Here is an 18,566-nt window from a genome sequence, read left to right on the forward strand (position 1 = left end):
ACATCACCAATCCATTTGAGGGAGCTCTATAGTATTTCCAATAATTTATTCTATTTTTTCCAAAATAAAATACTTTATAATAGAGTATGGTTATACTCAACGATATTCTAACTTAGAATAAACAATAAAACAATGAACAAAAAAAAACTCTATTTATATATAGAGTAAACTCATTTTCTATTCTATTATAAAGTAAAATTAGAAATGTTCTTACAAACTTTAGAAAATTCTTCTCGGTATTACAGCTCCAATAATTTATTGAATCATTATTATCGGTCACCAAAATTTAAATATTTAAATATTCAAATTAAATACACATTTAATATATATATATACACATTTAATATATATATATATATATATATATATATATATCAAATAAGGTTATTTACCTATTCTTCAAATAATAATTTGATATTAACGCAGATGATGTATAAACAAATATATGATACATAAATAATAATAAAAAAAAAATTAGAAAATATTAAATATATAATATTTGAACTTTTACGAAATAGTTAGACATGATTTTTTTTTTGTCATCAGTTAGACATGATTACTAACAGATTAATAGAAACTTTAATTATGTTTGCATCTAATATATATATAAATATATATTAATGATATTTCAAAAAAAAATTCAGAAATAAATTAATTATATAACACAAAAATAAAAATAATTTATTGAAAAATTGATGTTTTAAATTATATTTCACATTTAAAAATATATATATATTATAGACAAATACGCGCGGTAAAATCCCTAGTATACTTAGAAACTACTCAAGCTGGAAGTCATGTAGGTGACAAGTATTTTTTATGCTTGTTGACTTCATCTTTTGTAAAAAGTATTTTAGTATTAAAGATATTCTTCAAAGATAAATAAATATGCATGAGATGATTAAATTGAGTAATCGACCAGAAGACTGAGACAATCCGACTAGAAGAATGGGTCAGCCACACGTCTCAACTAGTATAATAAACATACTATACCCAATTTAAGTTCCATAAAGTGAGAGAAATATCTACAAGTTGATGTTAAACGAAACAGCTGGTATTGTATGGTTAAAAATTTGCAAATACAAAGTCAGAAAACGACTTATCTCCAAAATATTGAGTGTATATATACAGATAACGCTCGATGATCATTTGTTTCTATCCAAGAATCAAATCAAAAACAGATTTTCATTACAAGAAAAATCGATGGAGTCGACAACAGGTTTGATCGTTAAAATAGTGTGTCCGCTTCTAGTCATCATAGTTTCCATTTTGGGCCTCATATACTCTTGTCGCAAAGATGACCGCAAAGACACAGAGACTGTTGGTAAGGATACCACCATGGCTTGAACACTTTATGTACTATTGCTTGCGTTCCAAACTAATTTCGTTGTCATTAATCTTAACGATATTCTTTTTTGAAATGTTATATGTTACAAATTGAGTTTCTAATGTGGGAGAGATGTAAACATTATCTGTAATTCAATAATTATTGATGAATTTAACACCTATCACAAAAGAACGAGAAAATTTTATGCCAGTAACTACCAGAACCAAAATGAAGCTGAAGTTTACAACTTGACCTCTGAAGATAAAATAGAAGAACTGGTGGAAGATCTGTAACTAAATATTTTTATCTTGCATCCTGAAAAAAAAACAATTCCATTAGATGAGCCGTCTACATTACATAACACTCCCTCGGTTTCAAAATAGTTGATGTTTTGGTTCAATGCACAAGAATTAAGAAATACACTTTTACCTAAAAAATAGCATTTAAAATATAAACTAAAACAAATTCAACCAATCATGAAAAAAACTAGTATAAAACATCATTGGTCACACAGTTTTCAATAAAGCTGAAACTAATATAAAATATCAAAACATCAAGTATTTTGAAACATTTAAAACCCTCCAAAACATCATCTATTTTGAAACGGATGGAATATTCAAATAGAAAAGTAGAAAAGACATGAGAAAAATAATCACCTATCACAAAAAGGGTTTCTCTTTATAAGTTGCTTTATAAGTTGACCCTGGACCGCAGGTCTGGCCGGCAAAGGCTTGCAGCGGAGCTGTATTGGGCCAGAGTTTTCTAGGCCCGCAAATTTACGGGTTTTGCGGGACGGAATATTGCGGAACTGGACTTTTTTTGGAATGGGCCAAAATGGGTCATGCGGGATTACAAGGACCCGCGTCTCTTTTTCTTCATTCCTTGTTTCACCTAAAGAAACGAGAGAGAGAGAAGAAGATGATACCTTGCCACTTCGGCCAAGAGAGAGATGAACTCCGGCGACGATGGTTCGTGTTCTGACGGTGTTCCGGTCTTCACATCGTTAGAAGTTATGTAGTAGAGGAGCTTCACGGAAAGAACCGATGGCAAAGGTGATGGTGACTTCCACCGACAGAAGCTTGTATATTCGTTGATGACGATTTGGCTTCCGAAGGTTCTTCCTCTCTTCTCCTTCGTCTTTGATCTACATGCATGCAACAAAAACATGTACATATTTCATGTTTTTCTTTTCTGTAGATCTACTTTTCATTGCATGTTGATTACTTCAAGAAAAAGGATTGAATTTTCTCTATTACTATTGCTTGCTTGTTATGTAGGTTCTTACTGGAAGAGTCGGCCTTATTGCCTTGTTCTCGAGACAGAGGTTCGGTTTTATCATTGCCTTATTGCATGTTATGTTTGCGTGTTGATATTTCATTGTGTAATATGTGATTGTGCTTGTCTTATGTTGTTTGCTATGTGTTATGTGTCATTGTATTGTTCTTATGTTTATCTTATGTTGATTACAATGCTGTTGATTGATCATAATTCGAACTTGCATCCACAAAGCATACTGATCATGTAGTATGGATTGTGTAGGCAATAGAAAATTGGACATTCCGCGGCCCGATCCGCAAAGACTTGTACATATAGCAGACGGATTTGGACATCCATTACGGAGAATCGGAGACTGCGGCCCGCACGGACCTGCCGTGATCCGCTTGAAGCCAATCCCGCTGCGGTCCGGGGCGGGACGAACTTTGCCATCTCTAGTTTTCCGTTTCTTTTTTTTTGTTGGTTTTTCTTTTTTTTTTTCCTGTAAACTTTTCTCTTTTCTTTAAGAAAGTCCAATTTTTTTTTAAAAAAATCTGAATTTTAACCAAAAAGTTTAATTTTTTACTGAAGACATTAAATTTTAAATTGTCAAAAATGACAATTTTTTTTTATGTTGTGCCGTTTTGGATTAAACTCAATTTAGGGTTTGAGTGGTTATATGGAATCAATTAAAAGACAACTAGTTGTAGTGCAAGTTAGCTTCAAACATCTGAACATTTGTTTCAAGAAAAGATAAGGTCATTTGCATCAGAAATTTTCTGTCACAAATCCGATCGGTTATTGATTGAAAGAAAGATTCTCTTAAACAACACAATTAAAAACGTCAAATGAAACATCAAATCTAACAGACCAGGTGAAATAAAAATCTCTTGGTTTATAAATCCGAAGTAAACACAGAGGCGGATAAGAGATACATCAACCGTATTTGAGCATCTTCCTCAAAGACGACTAATAACTGCTTCAACTTCCTGCGGAGTGTAGATATGGTACGCTGGAGCTACCTTGGCAATGTCCACATTATTCGGAGTCACCTACACAGACCACAAACAGTTAGATGGATCAAAAACTTTGGTAAACTGTTAAAAGTTTATATACCTTTTCTTCCATAACTTGCTTGAGGATAGATACAGCGATTGTCTCAGCTTCTTCAAGTGACAGATCCTGCATCAAAAGTTAAAGGAAGCTAAAGGTTAACAACATGAATAAGTCAGAATTGAGTAATTAATTATTGTATAAGTTCTCAAATTACTTTGTTGAATTGTTCTTGAAGAGAACTATCAGCTCCTTCTGACCCTGAACCAATCGCCTTTGCATTGCACTGCCAGAATGTTCCGGACGGGTCTGTGTAGTACCTGTAACAAGACCGAGCCGTTTACAATTTGGTCAATCCACAAGTGAATCATATCAGTAGAAGAACACTTACAAGCTCGGTCCGTTTTCATCGTGACCAGCGATGAGAAGAGAAACTCCAAATGGCCGAGACTGTAATAACACAGATGAAAAAAAGAGAAACAGTACTCATGAGTCATTAAGTAGAGATTCGGATTTGATTATCAGTTATTTACCATTGATTCTTCATCTCCTTCACCAAACCGTAAAGCCAGATCACACAGGGCTTGTGTAGTGGACTCTACAGTCATTGGCTCACCATACGAGAATCTGTGGTTCTGTACCATTAGCAAACAAGCTGTCAATAACGTGTAAAAGGTCTTTTTACGCTATAAGCAAAAATAAAACCGAAGAAAGAGAAACCTCACTTGAGTCTCAACTCTTGCATGCTCAACAAGAGTACGCGCATCAGCAATTAAACCGCTCATGGCACAGCCAATATGGTCATCAATTTCCATAATCTTCTCCACACTGCTCGGCTCCTGAAAAACAAAGATTCAATGTAAGAAGCCAAACCTGTTAAGGCGAGGTGATACTGATACACTTCTTAACTTAGACTTAGACTGACGTTTTAACATAGACTCAAATACCATAAATAAGTAAATATAGAATGCTAATACTTCATCCTATCTAATGCAACACCAGAGATGCAATTCGATGTAAGTAGGCAAACCAGCAAAGGCGAGGTGATACGCTTCTCGACAGCAAGCACAACTCCTTCCTTTGTCTTTACTCCAATTGCAGTAGAACCAAGCTGCAATAATCCCACACTCATCAGACACTCAAGAAATATTATAATCCACACACACATCATCACACTGTAAATCTCAACAACAGCAAGTAAACAAGAAAATGTGATCCAAACTCTGCAATACTCTTTAAGTATAAGCAATCAAAGAAAAGAAACACACTAAATCATTATCCAAGAAGATCACTAAATCTACCAATTTAGTCTCAATGGCTACAAAACTAAGAACTGGTAAGCAATAAAACTGTCTGAGCAATCAAAGAAACCCACTAAATCAACTTCTCTTATATTCTTCTCCATAGCTTCAATGGAAACTTTACTCTTAAGTCCAAACCTCAATATACAAAGAGATATTGAACTCATTTTCTTAAACTCATAAAAAAGTTGTTACCTTGATAGCTTCAATGGCGTACTCGACTTGGAATAGCCTACCCTCAGGAGAGAAAGTGTTGACTCCTCTGTCGTACTCAGTCCTTGGAACAAAAACACACAAAATCAGAAATCACGATTAAGCAAAAACCCACGACTGAAACATAAAAAAGGACGAAACTTTAAGTAAACCCATAAGCAGAAGAAGATAGACAGACCTCGTGAGAAACATCTTCTTCTTCGATCTGTAAAACCCCTTTAGTGTCTGTCTGCACAACAGAATCAAAACCCTGGAAGAATTAACAGATCTGGTTGAATCCACAAAATGGGAATCGAATTAACTAAGAAGGTGTTGAGAAGAGGAGATCATACGAGCTGGTTGGTGGGCGAATCGAGGAAACTGGATGCGTTCGGCTCCGTCTTTTAGCTTCCGAAGGTTCACTTGTTGAACAACAAGTTAGATTGATCCGAAACGCAGCGTTTTATTAATGGGCTTTTAATCTTATCCATGGGCCATAAATGAACATAAGAAAATGGAGGGTTGTCTTTGTTAAAGGTATACGGAGGAATAAAAGCTGAGGCTTCTACTCGTTTTCGTTTCAGATGCAAAAGTTTGTATTTGGTCAGTCTCTTATTTTTGTGTTTAAAACTCTCTTTTTTTTTGGGTAAAATGTAATGATATTATTACTAAGCTTTTAAGTTTTTGACAGAAGTACAAAGATGACAAGAAGCAGAGAAAAAAAAAAAAGAAAATCTACAAACACAAATTCAACAACAAACCGAAACAGACCGAAACAGGGGCATACACTAACCGAGATCGCTATCCAGTTGCTCCGACTCAGTCAACCTACTGCTTGTGTTTAAAACTTTTGGAGGACAACAACGATTCAAATTTAGCTAAACAAGAAAAAAAAAAATTAACAAAACACTATAATACTAGGTTAAGATCTGCGCCTTGCGCGGGATCAACATTATATATATAAATTATTTTATGTATTAAATATTTTTACATATTATGAAATAATTAATATATATTAAATAATTAAAGTTCAGTAACTATTAAATATATAATTAAATTGGTGCGAACATATAAATCAATTTTATTAATCCAATTTTTTTTTATTTAATAAGATATGTAATTAAATTTAAATGATACTAACATAGATAATATATTTTAGTATATTTTTAATATTAATGTCTATTAAATGATGATTTCTATTCATATAGTTTTTTTGATCATTTATATCTTTTATAGAAAAAAATTAAATTAATGATAACAAAATTTTCATTGTGGGATTAATAGTTTTAGTAATTTATAATTTAAAAAAAAATAAATTGTCAATGATCGTTCAAAACTTTTATCAAAAAAATTGTTCAAAGTAAATTTTGAAACAAAAATATTGTATTTTATATGGTTTATAGTTTAATTTAAAACGATATATATATTAATCTTAATAATTAATTAAATTAGATTTTTTGCTTATATAATTTTTGTAATCATTTGTATTTTGTCATAACAAAATTTTTAAACCACGGATCATAAAATTTGAATGTGAGACTTTTAACAGTTTTACTAATTTATAGCCGTTTGTAAAAATTCAAAATATAACATATACATAAAAATCTAAATTTTTATTATATGGTTATTGTGGTTGTTTAATTTATTTAATAGTTTAAAATTAAACAAATATGATAGAAGATACACTATTTTTTTTATCAAACTTTATTATTCAAAATCATTAATTGCCATATATACTTTAGCCACATTAGGCAATTCCGTAAATTTTATTTAAGGAAATAATAAAGTACATTAATGATGAATTTATTGTTAGTTTAATAAAAAACTTATTATATAATTAGATGGACCAACATATTTCTCTAATGATTCTAAGAATCATCCTAATGATGACATGTGGCTACAAAAAAAAGTTGTAATGTTTCTCAAATAATATATAGGGGATAAATAAAAAATAGTAAGAGATTCCACAAGTTAGTGTTTTTTTTTTACAATCTTTAGAATCTATAATTTGCAGTACTTATTTAACAAATTTTAAGGTTTATGCTAGAAATGAATTTCGGTTTTGAGTTAGTTTTAAACTAGAAATGCATACGGGTTTGAGTTAGTTTTTTATGCTTTCTCACATAGCATGAACAAAGACAACGAGCTTCAGTCATAAATGGTGATAACTCGAAACACTAGCTTGGCATCCTCCATTGAAATATGAGTCTCTTAAGAGAGTTGAGAAACAACTGAGCATCAAAAGAACATTCTAAAACTATCAAAACAAATCAAAACCACAACTACTAATTAGCTTAAGAATATGATAAACGATCTAAAGAACCGCTACTAAACTGATAACAAAAGGGGAAGAGAAGATCAAAGCCATCAAGAGGAGTAAAAGCCTAAACAAAGGAACCATTAAATCCCGAGAAGAGTCGAAACTCATACTCGGTGACTGGCCAAAAACCGAAAGTCTCTATTACAACAAGGAAAAAGGCCGGGAAAGAAGCAGAGACAACGAAATAAGATGAGAATCTAGAAACTCCGGAAAAGGACCGGTAGAAATGATAAGAAGATCAAATATGATCCAACTAAGAACATGATTGGATGCATGCAACATTGATCAACATAAGATCCAAATTAACACAAGATCATAAGCATGCATCAACGATCAATATATGACCATAACCTCAAAATTCATCAACACCCAACACTGGAATCCACAATTCATATATCTCTAGTCGCAAAGAAAACAAAGATTGTCTTGAATCTTCAATATTGATCTCACCTCCAAGGCAATAAACATCGACTATATGAAGCAAAGAAAGTGTAAAGAACAAACTGATTCCATTGTTGTGAGAACCACCAAAGTCGATCATCGAAAGCTAAGTTCAAAATTGTTTTTATTAGAGAGAGTGGGAAGAAAAAAAATAAAAGCGAAAGCCTTTTTGGATGTGAAAAAAATATTGTAGTATTACTCAAAATTTTACTCTCAAGTAAATGTAGTATATATTTTATTTTTATTTTTTTAGATAAATATATTTATTATATATTTTATTGAGGTTTTAATTTTTGATTAAAATTTGGGTTATAGAAACTTATGGTGCACTTTACATTATTACAATCAGATTAAAAACAATTAAAGACTTTATAGAACTTCCCAATTATAAAATTATGGAAAGTATCATAATTATGGTGAATGGTGAGAAAAATGCATGAATGTTGAAAAGTTACAATTATTGAAGTGAAATGATAAATCAACCATAAAATGTTTAATTGTTTATACATAATACACCTTCTGTTTCTAAAAAAATGTCATTTTAACTTCTTTTTTTTTACAAAAAAAATGTTATTTTAAAATTTCAAATAATTTCATATATCTTAAATACTATTAGTTGAATATGTGTTATTAATAAAAAAATTAATGTATTTTAACTATTTTTTTAATCTATGTGAAAAATGTCAAAATAACTTTTTTTTTAATGAAACTTAGGGAATATGATATTATGTTTTGAAAATGTAAGCATGAGAAACGTGACAGAATTAAAGCTGGTCATTATTAATATATTAATGCTCGGTCGTAATTTACCAAACGTAACGGCTAGCGACGTAAGAATCACAAAACATGCTTTCTTGGAATTTACCATATCAATGTTTTTTTAAAAAAACCATTTACCATATCAATGTATTGAGTTTTCGTATTCTTGCTCAATATTTAAAAAAAAATTACCGATGGTGAAAAAGATAGACTATTTTGCATTTTTAAATATAATACAAATAAATTAAAAATATTCTAAAAGCACCGAAGATCGGCGGAGTGTTTGTCAACAACAGTCCAATCCAATCTTGTGTTTCAGTTTTGTTCAACTACTGGAACAAATATTTGGCGAACAAAAAAATAAATATTCTGTTATAAAATATTAATAGTTCATATGAAAAAGTATAATATGTAAAACGTAAAAATATATAATCAAATGAGGTCTATAACGAATTAATATCCCATACACCGTAGGCTGGTGAAATTTCCAAAACTATTTTGTAAAAGAAAATATTAAATTTGAGTTAAGATTACATTTGCTAGTTAATTGAAATATAAATATGGATAACACACACTGTATTTTTTATTTTATAAACAAACGTGGTAAAAGTAGTAATTCCCGACAACGAAAAAGGTCCATGTCGAGAGTGTCAATTCCCACGTTTTAAGCGAGACATGAAAGGCAACCACTCCACAAACAGTACAGTTAAATTTTACTCTTTTAATATTTCACACATTCTCCTTCGTCTTCCACTTCATCTCTCTCTTTTTTCATTTTTCTGTAAACATTTGTAATTCCCGAGATAGAGAAAATGACTAAAATCTCTGTTGGATTGCAACTTGTGACAACAGATTCAAAAGAAAAACTAAGCAACATAGTGATCAGATCTTCACTAAGACCAAACCGATCCAATCCAAACATCTCGGAGCGCTGTTTCCTCAAAACATGTCACCTCTGTATGAAGCGGCTCCATCAAGACGAAGATGTTTACATGTACAGGTACAAACTTCTATAACTTATCAAGATTATGAATACCCATTTATGATCTAAAGACCTTTTCTCGAGTCTCAATTGTTTTTCTAAATGTTTTGGTGAAAACAGAGGAGACTTGGGATTTTGTAGCAGAGAGTGTAGAGAAAGTCAGATTTTGATCGATGAGAAGAAAGAACTAGAGGCGTCCACAAAGATGATGTTGGCAGCTTACAGACGCTGTAACTCCGGCGAGAACCGGAATTTGTTGAATGATCTACGGCGGCGACGCCAGCTATTTATAGTTCCTTAAATCGATTACATACTTCACTAATTAGTAATTATTGATTTTTTGTTTGTTCAAACACTATAATTGTTGCAGATATGTAGTTATATCCAAGGGATATATTATATTACAAATGTAAATTACATGGTTTATATTGAATATATTTTGATATTTTTTATTTGTTTATGGTGAGGATAACGAAATCTAAACATGCACATTAGTCTCCAAATTTGAATTATGTAATATGTATAGATTATTCGGTTTTGAAATAAATTAAATAAATATATATATAATAAAGTTAGTTTCTAAAATGTTAAAAATCTTATGAATTTTTAGAACGAGTTTTAATCGTCTTTTTTTTTTTTTAATTTTAAAAGTTTTAGCTGAAGCCTATATTTTTTTTGGACTAAGGTCAAGAACTGGTTATTAAACTTTCTCTTTTTAACTATTGATACTCGAACTTAACATCTTTATCTTTATGACAGAAAAATTTAACCAATACACTCTGTATTAACAGAGACAACAACTCTTAGATTAGCCATCCCTTATCTTGAGTGGGAAGAATTACTGATTGAACAAACTTTGAGCTTATAAGAGTAACCTTATTATCAATGAAGTTCTCGAAATAGAATCTAAACCCATAAATAATAATAATTTAAAACAATAAAAAGTTTTCATTTAAATTTATTTTGTTTTTGATGATCAACCGTTTAAACTATAACAAATAGCTATCTAGTTTTTAAAGGCGTTCTAACAAATTCTGTTTTCAGAATCTTGACTGACATTTTCTCTTCTTTTATATTATTTTAGTATTTATAAATTTTTAAGAAATGGAGAAACACTTGTTGGACATGTTCTAAGATGGTTTGCAATTGAAATGATTAGTGAGATGATCAATATTCTAGAGTGTCATATCCACAAATTACAACCAAACATAATTATGCAATATCATATTCAGATTGGATCTTGACATGGAAGATATGAACTGGTATACTTTTTAGTAGGGAAATCTTTAGAATTATTCGATTTGTTTTTTTATACATGGAGATATTTTCATGTATGGAGATATTTTATGTATGGACATAATCAAACTATGGTGTAAAGATATGGACAGCTGATTTAGTCACGTGTTGAATATGTACTCTTTTTAATATCGTGTAATGCTATTTTAATATTAAAATGAATTATTATTTCTTAACATTCATACAAAAAATAATTATTATTTTACTTTTTATTTTATTTTCTCTCCTACCTCCTCAATTCTGATCTCTTAGGTCAACTGAATTTGTTGGGCCCAATAAGTAATAAGGTGACTAAGGTCAACTAATTTACGGTATCAGGGCAAAGAATAGCAGATTTAGAGTCTGCCCTTTCAAAATCGGCCCAATAACATAAACTAAATGCAAATGTGGAACTCAACCTGTTAAGCCCACTATATGAAATATTCGACCCAATAAAGTTTTGTTTGCTTTTGTCGGCGCCTAAGAAAATTAGAGTTGTATGCAAGTTTGATGAATGAGAAGTTAGTAATTTCAATTTTAAGGGAATTAACTTGGTATCTTTAAAGAAAAATGGTACAGTATTAAGGCTTAGCCAGAACCAGTTTGCTGTAGTCGGTAAACTTTGCATTCATAACTATTCCTGGGATTGGGTGTTTCAATCTCCAGATCGGGTTTAGATCAGTTTTTTTCGGATCTGGGTCGTTTGGATCCTACAAATTTAAAGCCAACTAGGTACTTGGAAATTTTAAGTCCATTCTTTTCAAATGCGGATCAGTTCAAGTCTAAAATTAAAATACATGTAAATACTTATAGTATTTGGGTACATAATACATTTAACCGAAATATATCATATTTATCATGAAGTACCCCCCACATAAAACATGAAGTACCCAAACTTCATCAAATTTAACCGAAATATATCATATTTATCAATTGTTTTTTTTGTTGCAAAATAACCAAAAATAAACTATTAATAAATGAAGTTAAACATTTTCAAACTCTTAATTTGACATTTAAAGTTTCATATTACTCCCTCTGTATCACTTTAAGTGATTTTTAAAGTTTTTGCACTTGGATTAAGAAAATACAAACTTCTATACCATTTAACTTGGTTAAATAAAAATATCATTAAATGAAATTAATTCAACCAATAAGAAAAAAATCAGTATTTTGCAATTGGTCACAAAGTTTAAATGGTATTAAATTTTATCTAGAATAATGAGAACATCAATTATTTTGAAACAAATTTTTTTCCTCTAAATACCACTTAAAGTGATACGGAGAGAGTACTTGAAAATGTTATACAATAAACAAAAAGACATTACAATTAAATCATAAATTAAAATATAAAAATAGAACACACAGAGTTATAATTTTGAATATTCATGTTTTTAGATCGAGTATAATCGATTCTTATTGGGTCGGATCTATTCGGGTTGGGAGTTTTCGATTCCTGAGTTATTTGGGTCGGTTCTTTTCAGTTCCGGTTTTTTCAGTTAAAGGAATTTTGGACTCAACTAAGTACTTATAAATTTTTTGTTTGGTTTCGGGTCAGATATTTTTGGACCAATTTTTATTTGAATTTTTTGATCCGGGTAAAATGCCCAAAGCTAATTACTCCAATTATTAAAAGTTTAAATACTGAAACAAATAATTCCTACATAATTGTACACGTAGTACTATATAATAATAATTGCACCATGAATGTCACCATTTTCTTTTTCTTTGAGATAAGCTGCGTTAGGAACTTGTCTCAATCAGGGAGAAAAGACTCTAACCCTTGCATCTTTTTGTTATACTATTTGATGTCGGGAAAACACATTTAATATTATAAAGTGGATTGGTTACCAGAGCGTCTAATCCGAACTTAGAATGCAGTCTAACTAATGCTCTGTTACGACTAACCATGTTAACCACTTAGGTTAAAGCTCAAATACAAACTGATTAAACAATGATAATTCAGTATTTAAGAAATCGAATCCATAACCGATATGGATACATATTGAACTCCAAAAAAATACCACTTAGCTGCCACCACTTAGTTCTACCTCTTTTATTTGCATACCTTTCCATATTCATTTTGATCATAGTATAAATTTACATGAATGTATCTTTTTATGATAAAATATCCATAGTACATATTTTTATCTATACGCATGCAGTTGAACAATACAATATTCATGTGTGTTTTTTTTGTCAACATATTCATGTGTTTTTAATATTCACAAATAGGTGTGTATCAGTGTATATTCATACAGTATATCCAGCTGGAAAACAATGAAAAGAGGGTCTCATCTGATTCTTTGTAATAAAATGCGGGGTGATTTATCCATACCTGTTATTAGAAAGTTTAAGTTCTTTTCTGGAACTATTTATTTATTTTTTCAACAAAAAATCACACAAAGTTTGAAAATCTATTCAAAATTCCACCGCATTGTAAATTGTATTTTATAGTAAAAGAAAACGTGCTTTTAATAAAAGATAAGTCAATTTGTAACTAACTTGGCAAAATCAAATTTGTGGAGGAGGAGATTAATTAAAATACATGTAAGTGTTGGTTATTGGTTAAGTATGTAAGTGTCAAGACTCAAGACTGAATGAATTCCACTAATATTGTCAAGCAATATCTTAAAACATGTTACTGTTAAGATCTCAAGAAGAAATAACATAATAGAGACTTTTTTTGTTTGTCAATAAACATAACTTTGTTAATAATTGTTTAAGCATAAGCAAGCTAGTCAATAGAGCACGCATGAGGAACACAAATAGACCCATTCTAAATTTGTTCGCAAATAAAATGATAATCAACTCCAACATGGTTTATTCTACTATGGAAACACATGCAAGTTTGATACATAGTTGAGTTGCATTGATCTTACCGCAGAAGATGGTAGGACCGTAGGAGTATGTACCGTAGAGCGAAACACCGAGATTTTTTTGCAACATAGGTGATCCATGATCCATCTAAGCTCTTCAGCAAATTAACAACTGAGTGATACTATATATGCTCTGATGCTTCGTTGAGATCTCTTGCCATGATTTTCTGCTTCGAAAACACCCACGAGATAGCGTTGTTGGATGAGGTAAACAATGTGAGCTCCAATACATGTGATTGTCTCAGTTTCAAGCCCAATTCATATCATAGTAAACATTACGAGTCAGTAGAGTGGAAGCAACACATTATAACTAGTTGATTTCATTTTTTTTTTCCGAGCTTCTATTACAACTACATATGCATCTAATATCACCTAATCTATGATTATTGATAACTTGACCTAATAAATATAGTTTGAGGGAACGAATTATTAATGAAATGAAAAATTGTGTTTAAGAATATTAATAAATTGGAATGCATCATCAACTACATATAACAAAAGTACAACGAATTGTTAATTTTTTTTGTTTGCCATAGGAAGACAAAATGCTTGTCATAAACACATAAACAACTTGCTCAAAAGCTTCAAGAAATGTACATGTGCAATTGGTAAGTATATTCTTTAATGCTTTTACAAGTTTAGACCTATGCATACAAGGCGAGGTATTAGCGTGTAATAACTACAGTTGCAAGTCGTCGTATATATTTCATTTTTTTGTCAAATTAACTAGTTTACATACCAGTATCAATAATTCATTTGTTTTATATGTAGTTATATTAATACATTTTTTTTCATTTCTATTTTCTTTCTTTATTATTTGGATACTAGATTGATTGTGTTTCCTAAAATAACTGCTGGGTTGTTGACCCCTAATAAGTGGAAACAAGAAGTATTTACTGTTTTGATTTTAAAAAAAAGAAGAAGAAGTATTTACTGTTTAATACTACTAGTGTATATCAGAACTAAATATGGGGAAAAAAAAAAATTCTTACTTGTGTTTTAAATTGTACAAGAAGCAAACAGATGAACAAGATCTAGATATGTTTAAAATAAAGTTGTAAGTTGGTAAAGTTAACTACTAGCCGGAGGCCACAAATAGCCAAACAAGGTACTTCAATGCCATTCTCTTCTCATTTTTCAACTATCAGATTACTTTTTACTATATTATTCAAGTATAATCAATCTAATGCCTAGATTCTTATTAAAATCAATAAATGTATTTTGATAGATTTTAGTACATACATATATTTTAACAGTATTAGTGTAAAATCAACCAAAAATACATTTTTTTTTTAATATTTGAAAATCATAACATTAAAATAAATTGCTTGAAACTAACTATCAAAAGATATAATTTAGTTTAGCTATCTTCAAACCTACGATAAAGTTTGACATGACTGAAATTTTAAAATGAATTAGACTTTATGTAAAATTCAGCGAACGTTAGGTAAGAACAGCTTTAGCCCCTTTTACTACCAGCAGTCAAAAAGGACTAAATTTAATCTTATTTACTTAAGGGTAGCATCATAGATAGTACTTCAAATTTAGGGCATAATTGTAAAATAACCATTGTACTCTCTTCATCTCAAGCTAAAAAGGACGTTCTCTTCCATTTATTTTATCTGAAGAACAAAGCAAAGTGCTAAAGAGAGAGAGAGAGAAAACAAAAATTAAACCCGAAGAATCTATTATTCTACATTTTCGCCGCTAAGATTCTGTTTCTGAACATTTACACCCTCACGCCATGTGTGGAGGAGCAATAATCTCCGATTTCATCCCGCCGCCGAGGTCTCGCCGCGTCACCAGCGAGTTTCTCTGGCCGGATCTGAAGAAGAGCTCGAAGAAACGCTCGAGTTTCTTCGATCTTGACGATGAGTTCGAGGCTGACTTCCAGGGCTTCAAGGATGATTCCTCTATCGATTGCGATGATGCGAAGCCGTTCGTTTTCGCCGGGGCTCGTAAGCCCGCCGTATCCGCCGCCACTGCCGGTAAATCCGCTTCCGTTATCATTCATAGTTTCAAGGTTCGGGTGAAGTTTTTTTTTTTTTGGTTATTAGTTCCGGTTCGGTTGAAATACTTCGGTTCACATATATTTTATACCACCGTACCGGATCAGGGGTTTTTGGTTCGGGTGACGGTTTTTTTGGTTATCAGGTTCAGGTTCGGTTGAGATACTTTGGTTCGCATATATTTTATACCACCGTACCGGATCTATTTGGATATTGTTATAGCTGGGTACGGATTAGGGGTTTTTGGTACGGTTTTTCGGTTATCCGTTTGAATTTGGTTAATACTTCAGGTTCGGATATACTTGTTATCATCTAACATGATAAATATATATGATGTTTTTATAGCTCGGATCAGATTCCGGTTTTTTGGTTCGGGTATTTTTTTTTTTCCTAGGCCTGTTCTTGCTTATTCGCTCCGTATACAAAATATATGATGTTCTAGCTTTTTATCTTGTATGAAAATGTATAATATTTTAGGATATAATTAACACAATTGTTTCTAAAACTAAAACATAAATTGTAAGTGGTGAAACTTTATTGATAAAACTAAAAATTAATACTCCAATTAAAAGAGTGTATTTATTGTTTTTTAATATGTGTGAGAAACCTTAAAAATCATACCAATGTATGATTTTGTGTGTTGTTTGGAGGTATATGAGGGTTGGGATGAAATTGATTTGAATATGCTCATGTAAGAACTATCTTTTGTTTCTTGTTATTTTTCCACCACCAGATTCAGTGTTTGGCAAGAAAGTTGTTGATGGAGAAGGTGAGAGGTCTGCAAAGAGGAAGAGGAAGAGCCAGTACCGAGGGATAAGGCAACGTCCTTGGGGCAAATGGGCTGCTGAGATTCGTGATCCAAGGGAAGGTTCAAGAGTTTGGCTTGGAACTTTCAAAACCGCCGAGGAAGCTGCAAGAGCTTACGACGCTGCAGCTCGTAGAATCCGTGGTTCCAAAGCTAAGGTGAATTTCCCTGAGGAGAAGGAGAACCCACCTGCCAAGAAGGTGGCTCCAAACCCAAGTCCAGTTTTGGCTCAGAACTTGGACAACTCCTTTGACAACATGTGTTTCATGGAGGAGAAGCACCAAGTTAACAACAACAACAATCAGTTTGGTGGTAATGGATATCATCAGTATTTCAGCTCAGACCAGGGTAGTAACTCATTCGGTTGTTCTGAGTTTGGTTGGAACGATCAAGCTCCTATAACTCCTGAGATCTCCTCTGCTTTTATCAACAACAACTCTGTCACATTCGCCGAGGAAGCTGATCCAGCTAAGCAGCTCAAGGTCATGGATTTTGAGACAACTTACAACAGCACTGAATGGGATTCTTCACTTGATTTCTTCAGTGGAGACGCTGTGGCGACTCAGGACAATGGTGCAAATCCTATGGAGCTATGGAGCATTGATGAGATCAATTCCATGATTGGAGGAGTCTTCTAAAGAGATCCATTGTCATTTAAAGAGTTTTAAAAACATTTTGAACTCTTTCTTGTTGTCTTTTGTGTTTTGGTTTTGTTACTTTGTGCCCCTAAACATCTTCTTTAACATTGTCATAAGTTAATATGTTGAACCATTGTTCTCTTTTGTGATATGGAATGCTACTAAGGAACCGGTACGAATCGAACCGGTTAGAAAGCGGTGCGATTGCGTGTATACTATTTGACCAAAATGATTTCCTAGAAAAATGAGCCACTTTTGTTATTTTTTTTCATACAATGAATCTAGAGGGAAAAGCCAAAAACGACGTCGGTAAAAGACAGAAGAATCTAAAGGTAACTGGTGAGTTTGTGTCTTTCTCGTGACACTTCTTTATGAGACGGGAAAAAAAGAAAGTTGAATCACTCTTCTGGACATTTCTGCGTTTTCCGTCCTTTTCACCCATTTGTAATAAATACATCACATATACTACTACTTTTTAGTTTTCTTCGGTTTCAAATTTTCAATATAAATTATTCAGGATTTTTTTATTTTATAATATAGGTTACTTTTAAGTCTTATACAAAAACCAGTTAATTAAATAATATTTAATTTAAGAGAAATAAAAAAATTGAATATGATTTGTGATTGAATATTCTTAAAGACAATAATAATTTTAAATAAAATATAGAAAAATAAAATTTTTATAGGTGTATTTCTAACCAAAATAACTTATAAAATTAAACAGAATGAATTTACTGGTATACATAGTTTGTTGATTAAGCTGCAAAAAATATTAGGCTTCAATTGGTAAATGTTGAATTTGAATGGAAAAAAGAATAAAAATATACAAAAATATTCAGTCGAAGAAATGAAAAATCCAGAAATATATGAATTTGTGTTCATTCATTCTTCATAGAAATTAGAGAAGAAATTAATTCCTCATAATTCTTTTCATTCATAAGAAAATGAGAAGAATAGAGTGGACCCCATGAATCTATGATCTGACAATTTTTTTAACATGAATGGTATAAAACTTGAGCAATAGAAAATTAACCATCATTTTTGACAAAAATTGTGGTCACCAATTGAAGCCTTAATTTTATAGATATATATTTTTTAGTTCCTGACCGGAAATTTAACTAATGTGATTGTTTTGCAAAAGCAATTTATGTAAAAGATAAATAGTTGATAAATCTCTTTTCTAACCATTCCAGTCAATATCTCACTATCAAGCTCTAATTAATCCATAGTAAACACCATGGTGCATGAGTTATATGAAAAAGTATAAGACCTAACATTTTTTTTTGTTTTTTACTATTCTGAATAAATAAGTTATCTTACGGTGATACAAACCA

At 31.3% G+C, this 18,566-nt stretch overlaps 3 protein-coding genes across 4 annotated transcripts; 2 read left to right on the forward strand and 1 right to left on the reverse strand.

The window, feature by feature from the left end:
* Positions 1-3,356: 3,356 nt before the first annotated feature.
* Positions 3,357-5,585, reverse strand: LOC106377315 (proteasome subunit alpha type-5-A). Of its 2 annotated transcripts, none has more exons than XM_048753263.1 (10): positions 5,481-5,585; positions 5,327-5,377; positions 5,131-5,212; positions 4,665-4,745; positions 4,360-4,473; positions 4,168-4,269; positions 4,026-4,084; positions 3,852-3,954; positions 3,698-3,763; positions 3,357-3,633 (listed from the first exon to the last, which is right to left on the reverse strand). In XM_048753263.1, exons 2-10 carry the CDS (start codon positions 5,338-5,340, stop codon positions 3,541-3,543), a joined length of 714 nt encoding a protein of 237 aa, XP_048609220.1. In that variant the 5' UTR covers positions 5,341-5,377; positions 5,481-5,585; the 3' UTR covers positions 3,357-3,540. The 2 variants fall into 2 exon arrangements, with proteins under 2 accessions (XP_048609220.1, XP_048609221.1); XM_048753264.1 differs by having other exon boundaries at positions 5,327-5,398; positions 5,481-5,571.
* Positions 5,586-9,367: 3,782 nt separating this feature from the next.
* On the forward strand, positions 9,368-10,081 carry BNAC03G69930D (FCS-Like Zinc finger 17). Its single transcript, XM_013814912.3, has 2 exons — positions 9,368-9,647; positions 9,750-10,081. The coding sequence occupies exons 1-2, from the start codon at positions 9,460-9,462 to the stop codon at positions 9,928-9,930; spliced, it is 369 nt and encodes a 122-aa protein (XP_013670366.2). The 5' UTR covers positions 9,368-9,459; the 3' UTR covers positions 9,931-10,081.
* Positions 10,082-15,344: 5,263 nt separating this feature from the next.
* On the forward strand, positions 15,345-17,381 carry LOC106377316 (ethylene-responsive transcription factor RAP2-12-like). The gene is made up of 2 exons (XM_013817522.3): positions 15,345-15,768; positions 16,523-17,381. The coding sequence occupies exons 1-2, from the start codon at positions 15,525-15,527 to the stop codon at positions 17,230-17,232; spliced, it is 954 nt and encodes a 317-aa protein (XP_013672976.1). The 5' UTR covers positions 15,345-15,524; the 3' UTR covers positions 17,233-17,381.
* Positions 17,382-18,566: the final 1,185 nt, after the last annotated feature.

The sequence above is a fragment of the Brassica napus genome, chromosome C3, assembly GCF_020379485.1.
Source record: "Brassica napus cultivar Da-Ae chromosome C3, Da-Ae, whole genome shotgun sequence".
NCBI lineage: Eukaryota > Viridiplantae > Streptophyta > Magnoliopsida > Brassicales > Brassicaceae > Brassica > Brassica napus.

Excerpts from the sequence above, each read along its gene's own strand:
- LOC106377315 (XM_048753263.1), bottom strand. Across the intron at positions 4,085-4,167 it reads AAGGAGATGAAGAATCAATG|TCTCGGCCATTTGGAGTTTC; the intron begins GTAAATAACTGA and ends GTGTTATTACAG. Across the intron at positions 3,764-3,851 it reads TTCAAGAACAATTCAACAAA|GATCTGTCACTTGAAGAAGC; the intron begins GTAATTTGAGAA and ends CTTTTGATGCAG.
- BNAC03G69930D (XM_013814912.3), top strand. The coding sequence starts at position 9,460 with ATGACTAAAATCTCTGTTGGATTGCAACTTGTGACAACAGATTCAAAA. Across the intron at positions 9,648-9,749 it reads GAAGATGTTTACATGTACAG|AGGAGACTTGGGATTTTGTA; the intron begins GTACAAACTTCT and ends TGGTGAAAACAG.
- LOC106377316 (XM_013817522.3), top strand. The coding sequence starts at position 15,525 with ATGTGTGGAGGAGCAATAATCTCCGATTTCATCCCGCCGCCGAGGTCT. Across the intron at positions 15,769-16,522 it reads CGTATCCGCCGCCACTGCCG|ATTCAGTGTTTGGCAAGAAA; the intron begins GTAAATCCGCTT and ends TTCCACCACCAG.